The sequence below is a fragment of the Lactuca saligna genome, chromosome 3 (genome assembly GCF_052625555.1).
Source record: "Lactuca saligna cultivar CGN05327 chromosome 3, ASM5262555v1, whole genome shotgun sequence".
In the NCBI taxonomy this organism is placed as follows: Eukaryota; Viridiplantae; Streptophyta; class Magnoliopsida; order Asterales; family Asteraceae; genus Lactuca; species Lactuca saligna.
The window spans coordinates 115,924,935-115,931,877 of record NC_136419.1 but is presented as its reverse complement, the minus strand read 5'-3'; the positions used below and the strand labels follow the sequence as shown (position 1 = coordinate 115,931,877).

General features: G+C 34.6%; 1 protein-coding gene across 1 annotated transcript; it reads left to right on the top strand.

Annotated features, from left to right (window-relative positions):
* Nucleotides 1-470: 470 nt before the first annotated feature.
* On the top strand, nt 471-2,304 carry LOC145033907 (NAC domain-containing protein 92-like). The gene is made up of 3 exons (XM_078982389.1): nt 471-767; nt 862-1,133; nt 1,582-2,304. Exons 1-3 carry the CDS (start codon nt 581-583, stop codon nt 2,023-2,025), a joined length of 903 nt encoding a protein of 300 aa, XP_078838515.1. The 5' UTR covers nt 471-580; the 3' UTR covers nt 2,026-2,304.
* Nucleotides 2,305-6,943: the final 4,639 nt, after the last annotated feature.

Sequence of the window (6,943 nt, the reverse complement as noted above, 5' to 3'; positions counted from 1 at the left end):
TCATTAATTCACAAATAAAAAATATCTAATATATATTAAAAATTAATTTTATATATTTATTTGAATCAATGATTATAATTTCACATAAGTAATAAAAAGTATCTCTTAAATTAATAATTTATTTAAAATAACTTATTAATAATTTTAAGTTTTTACTATAAAAGTTTGATTAATTTTATAACCGTGATTTCCATGGGTTATAAACTATTATATATATATATATATATATATATATATATATATATATATATATATATATATATATATATATATATATATATATATATATATATATATATATATATATATATATATATTGACATTTGTGTGATAAAGTCTATATTTAAACATATAAAAAAAAAAGCATTTATTTTTCGGATATTGTTTTTTGGTTTTACATGAAACAAAATAATGGGCAAAAAAAAGAAAGCCAAAAAGCTTCAAACTAACCAACCCAACTTGTCTCTCCATAAACACTATTTATGGCTTCTCGATCCTGTTCGCAATTCTCTTCTTTAACCTACAAAACCCACTAAAACTTCAACCAAATTTCTTGATTTGCCTGATTACATAAGCTTCAATGGAACACAATTATGGCAACCATGATCACGAAGAACACATCGAACTCCCCCCAGGCTTTCGGTTTCATCCTACTGACGACGAACTCATAATTCACTACTTATATCGGAAGGCGTTTGATGATTCTTTTGCAAGTCGAGCCATTGGAGACGTTGATTTGAACAAATTCGAGCCATGGGAGCTTCCATGTAAGTTATTTTGATCATGATCATGAACCGTGTTTTCTTTTCTGAAACTTTTTATTGCTTGATTACTGATTTTGATATTATAATTGAATTCAAGTGAGAGCGAAAATTGGGGAGAAGGAATGGTATTTCTTTTGTGTTAGAGATCGAAAATACCCAACTGGTTTCAGATCGAATAGAGCTACAGAAATGGGATATTGGAAGGCTACAGGGAAAGATAGAGAAATTTATAAAGCAAAAACACTTGTGGGTATGAAGAAAACTCTTGTTTTTTATAAAGGTAGAGCTCCGAAAGGTGAAAAGACGAACTGGATCATGCATGAGTTTAGATTAGAAGGAAGATTAAAGAATCTCTCTGCATCATCAAAGGTACCATTTTTATGTATTTCTTTACTCTGTTTCGATGATTCTTACTCTGTTTTAGATTTTTACGTTTCTATCTTTGGTTTCCAACCTATTTTGATGATTTTTTCTTTGTTTTTTGATTCTTTTTTATGCTTCATTCTTTGTTTTTATAATTTTTTCTGCATTTTTATGATTGTTTCTCTCATTTTGCTATGTTTTCATAGATCTTGCTCTGTTTTTACACTGGCTATCCTCGGTTTTGATGATTCTTTGCTCTGTTTTTACTCTATTATGATGGGTTTGCTTTGTTTTGATGATTCCTACAATGTTTTACGTTTTTTTTTATTGTTTAGGATGAATCTTACTCTATTTTGATGATTTTTTCCTTCTTTTGATGATTCTTGTTCTGTTCTAGATTGTTATATTGCTCTGATTTTGTCTTGTTTTGTTGATTTTTGCTCTGTTTTTGTAGGGTGAGTGGGTAATTAGTAAGGTATTTGAAAAAAATTGTGGAGGGAAGAAAATTCAAATTTCTGGGGTTTCGAGCATTAACTACAATTCCTATGAAGATGAATTGGAGCCTTCAAATTTGCCTCCATTAATGGATGTCTCAAGACCAATATCCGAATCTATCCAAGAACAGAAACCTACCAAGGAAGAATTGATTGAAACTTACAACAAATCAATTTCCATGATGCCTTCAATGAATGATAATCGTTTTGGGTTTTCAAACAACCAAATGGTTCCAAACATTGAATACTTGCAGTATCATGATCCTTCAATTTTCACGCTCTTGATTGATAAAGAGGATCATTCAAACATGCAACAAAACCCAAAAAGTGAATTTGGGAATAATCAAGATTATGCCATGAATTTAGCTGGATTAGTGGACCTTGATTGGGTTTGGAATTATTAGGTTTTTAGAGTTGCATGAAAGGTTTAGTATCTTTTTGATTCATTCTAATGGTTTGAAGGAAATCAAGGCGCGTTTAAAACATGTAAATTATCAAAGTAGTGGGGTTTTGTTGTTTTGTTTGAGGAAACGATTTGTTGTTATAATTATACGCACAAGTGATATACAAATTTTGTTTGAAATAAGTCATACATAGATATTTTTTTTAACGAAACGAGTTGAATAAGACTTTTAGGAAGATGTGTCTTGTACAAATCTTCTAATCTTTCATATTTTACTCCATCTTCCAAAGTGTTTTGTACTTACTTTTACGGATGTAACGGGGGCAAACGGGATGGGAATTTCCCCGTCCCTGCCGTTGCCCCCGAAATTTCCAGCCTCCTCACCCCCGCCCCCGACACCGCCCCCGAATATCTTCATTACCTTGCGCTTGTTTTCCCGTCTCCGATTGAATTCGAGATATATTTTTATTGGGCTTAAATAAGTTTTTTGGACTTAAAGAAGTTACTTTTGGGTTAAAATAGTTATTTATAACATAATTTACATGTTAAAAAACAAAAGAGCAAATTACGCGGATGGTTCCTATGGTTTAGGGTAATTTACGTATTTGGTCCCTAACTTATTTTTTTTAACTCGGAAGGTCTCTACTGTTTGTTTTAGTTACACGCTTGGTCCCTGTCTTACCTAAAGATACTATTTTTCCCTTGATATTTTAATTTATTTAAGTAAACACACCCCCAACCCCACCCCACTCACCTTACCTTACCTACCCCACCATTTTTTCTTATTTAAATAATAGTCGTTTTAGGTAAGACAAGGACCAAGTGCGTAACAAAAATAAACTGTAGGGACCAAGCACGTAACAAAAACAAACCGTAAGGACCTTCCGAGTTAAAAAAATAAGTTAGGGACCAAACATTCAAATTACCCCAAACCATAGGGACCATTCGTGTAATTTACTCAAAACAAAAATGTTATCACATCACTAACATTTTAAAAACATGATTTTTTTTTTGTTGACTTTTGGAAGCTCAAAATCATTGATACTATATATATATATATATATATATATATATATATATATATATATATATATATATATATATATATATATATATATATATATATATATATATATATATATATATATATATATATATATATATATAGTCCACATGGGAGTTCGGGATGGGACTGCCTACCTCCTCCACGCCCTCGAATAACCTTGCCCCTGTGCCTTCCCCTACCCCCGATTTTTTAATAAATATCCCCCATTTGGGATCGAGGCCCCATCGGGGACTTTTTGGCATTCGTACTTAATTTTTAGAGTAAATTACATGAATCGTCCTTGGTTTTAGTGCTAAAATACATGTTTAATTCATATTTTCCAAAACTAAGTCAGACCGTCTCTTGTTAGTTTAAACATTACACTTTTCATCCCTATAAACATAAAAAGACCATTTTGCCTTATTTATTTTCTTTTGATTTATTTATTATCTATTGGTAAATAATCTATTAAAAATTATTTGATAGAATAGATATAATTATAAATTTGGAAAAAAAGTATCTACCCCACCCACCAATTATTCTCTCTCAAATTTTTTTGCTTTCTTGATCCTAAACAACCACCAACCGTGATGACAACACCGCCTCCCCTATTGTTGCTTCAAGGATTGCCACCTGTTGCACTTGATTAGCCTAAACAACAAAATAGTGGAGATTTCGATTGGGAGGAAGTGGATGAACAAACAAATTCATGGAGAATTGATTTGATTTCCTTCCTAACCCTCAGTCATATTTTGTTTTATCTATTTGTTTATGATTTCTTGAGATATTGTAGTCAACCCCTTCATCAACCAAACCCAAATTAAACTAGAATCTTGACATAATGATATTAGAATAAGAAAATTTATACTTGAACCCAAGGAAAACCAAAAACCCGTAAGCAACTCGAAACCCTAAACCTGGAAATCAGAACCCAAAGATCGTAGTGAAAGAAAGAACCTGAAAAATCAACCAATAATACTATCAACTACCACCGGATCGACGACTAAGGGTGTAACATCCCCAAATGGAGGTATAATTTCTCAGAACTTAACCTTTTATAATTATGTCAACTTTGATCCTTATGTTGGAAAAGGTGGCATTCGAGTATGTGGGGCTTATACATTAGTTTACTCAGCGTACTCATGCACTTAGCATTGTCGCGGAGACTACCTAGTACGATGAGCATACCAAAGTGTACGATGGGCGTACTAGGCTCAATGAGAAACCCTAATATTTTCTTGTGCCTCTATTTAAGGAACATGATGGCCTTATTTCCAACCACTATTATCAGCCTTCAACCTCCTCAAAACCATAATCTCATCCCTCTAGATTGTGTGAGTGTTTGTGGCTCATTTGAGTGTTCTTGTGAAGCTAATGGTTGAGAAGAAGATATGAAAGAAGGATAATTGGTGTTTCTAGCTCTTGGATTTGAGTTCTACTTCAGTGGTGCATCTTCCAGTGGTATCAAGTTCAAAACTAGTTCATTGTTTGCTCTAGTTCTTGTTTTGGGTCCTTTTTAGGGTTTTATGTCCCAAGTACGGAACTTTGTAAGTTTGGTAAACTCCAGAACTATTCTTCTGTCCTTTTAGGTGTATTAGAGTGTTCTAAAAATAAGTGCTTGGGCGTATTAGTGTCTCCATGCATGAGTTATATGGTCTTTTGTGTTGAGAAGTTAGAGTTTTTGGGATTGGGTCTTTTCTAGCCATGCAAAGGCTCAAAGTCAACAACTTTATGGAATAAGAGATCTTACTTAGCCTAGATCTATAGTTGGAATGCTTGTTTTAACGGGTTCGGACCTAGAGAAGTGACAAGTGGGAGTGCAAGGAGTACCCCCTGCGTACCCCCACCTACACGTAGTGTAGAGTCATAAACCCCAGTCGCACGCTTAGCCGCCAATACACCCAACGTATGGAGTTGTACGCCCAACATACTAGCTGGGGGTTAACTTTCGTTGACTTTTGGGGTTTTAGGTCAAATTATGGTCTTTTGGCCAAGGAGGGGAAAAATGGTCTTTTTACACTCCTAAGATTAGTGAGAGGCTTGGTCTAGCATTACGAGGTTACTAATATTAGTTAGAGTTATATTATGGCATATTTTACGTGGAGTCTAGACCGATAGTTTAGGTGCGAGATTTATTTGCTTTGCTACACGAGGTGATTCTTCTCACTATACTTACTTGTATAGTGATTCATGAATTGACTGGAGAATTTACTAGAGGTTATTATTTGCTTATATTGAGATATTTGTTATAATGCATTTTGTCTTTGTGACTTATGTTGTTATATTATTCTGTGTATATATTGAGTTATGACCTGAGGGTCCACACCGAGATGTGAGGTTGTAGGGTCTTCACTAAGACACATGATCTGAGGGTCCTTATCGTGATATAGCTATGGGAAATTATTAGTTGTATATGTGGTATTTTGGGGAATTTACTAAGCTCCGTGCTTATGGTGTTGATGTAAATGTGTTTCAGGTACATCTTAGGATCCCAGGAAGGCGCCGACATGATTGACACACTCGCCTGCTAATAGGGATATTTGTGGATTCTAGGATATTTTGACTTTGTTTTTTTTTTGATGTTATGCATTTGATAATTTTATTTGGCATGAGATGGTGTTAAAAACTATATTTTGAGAATCTTAAAAATGAAAAAAATTTGTTTGAAAATTTTAAGCATTACAAGATGGTATTAAAGCCTTGGTTTGAGGGATTCGGGCACACCTTTAGGTATGTCTAGACTCAAACCGAGGATTTGATTAAATTTCTGAAAAATAAATGATTTTCTTAAAAATATTTTTTTTCCCAAAAGAGTAATAACTTTAATGAGAAAAGCAGGACGAAGCAGTGTGTACAATAAGCTAGAGCCCAAGCGGTGATTTCCCAAAATACCCTTACTTGATTATTTTATGAGACGAGTTATTTTTGAGTTGTTAGAATTGCATGCTAGAAGACAGGCTAGGTATCTCCAGAAATTATGAGCTAGAATTTCCGAATTCATGATGCCTTAGCCTAGGAGGTCGTTTGTTTGATTGAACCTATCAATGCTATTTGCTCTGTGAATGCTGCTTAATTGTACATGGTTAAGACTTTATAGCCTTAGAATGCCTAATTTAGCCTTTCTTTCTATTCCTTTTTTGGTTGTGGACTTGAGGAAGAATCATTTATTCAACTTTCTATCGATCCCGATATCATGTCTGATTGATGTGCGTCGAATAGATGGCGAGAATGGTGGAGATCCTTGCAAAGAAAGTTTGGCATTTAGGAGTAATCTGGGATGAGTGCCTAGATACTTAGTTTGAGGAGTCTACTGAGAGAATAGTTAAATATCCATGTGGGATAGAGTACTTGTGACTTAGGGCCTTAAGAGGACGACTAGGGACAAATACAGATTGGTGTGGAAGGTAGTATTGGGTCAGTACTACTGAATGCACCGAATTCATATGTGAATTAAGAAGGAATATTAGGATGATAAGGAGCTTGAAAGGATGTATAAGTGTTGTGCATGCATTTTAGCCATTCCCTGACGATTTTCGTGTTTATGTTTCAGAGAATATGGTGGTTACCCGAGACTCTGGCTCCAACAACCTCCAAAGTTCAAGTACCAATGATGGTGATATCCGCAGGATCATTGCTAATGAGGTGGTTGCAGCCATCAGGGTGGTCATCCAAGAGATGTCCATGTCTATTAAGACCACGTTGATCGAGACTTTTGACAAGCGTTATGCTTCCGTTATTGAGGCTGTCATTGCCGCAACCACTATATCTCGTGCAGCTGCAAGGCCTCAGGGGGGTGATTCATTGATGTTCCGAGAGTTCAGCAACACGAAGCCACTAGAGTTTAACAGGACCTAGGACCCAATTGTTGTGATGA

Coding starts and splice junctions, on each gene's coding strand:
- LOC145033907 (XM_078982389.1), top strand. CDS start 581: ATGGAACACAATTATGGCAACCATGATCACGAAGAACACATCGAACTC. Junction 768..861: donor CGAGCCATGGGAGCTTCCAT/GTAAGTTATTTT, acceptor ATTGAATTCAAG/TGAGAGCGAAAATTGGGGAG. Junction 1,134..1,581: donor ATCTCTCTGCATCATCAAAG/GTACCATTTTTA, acceptor CTGTTTTTGTAG/GGTGAGTGGGTAATTAGTAA.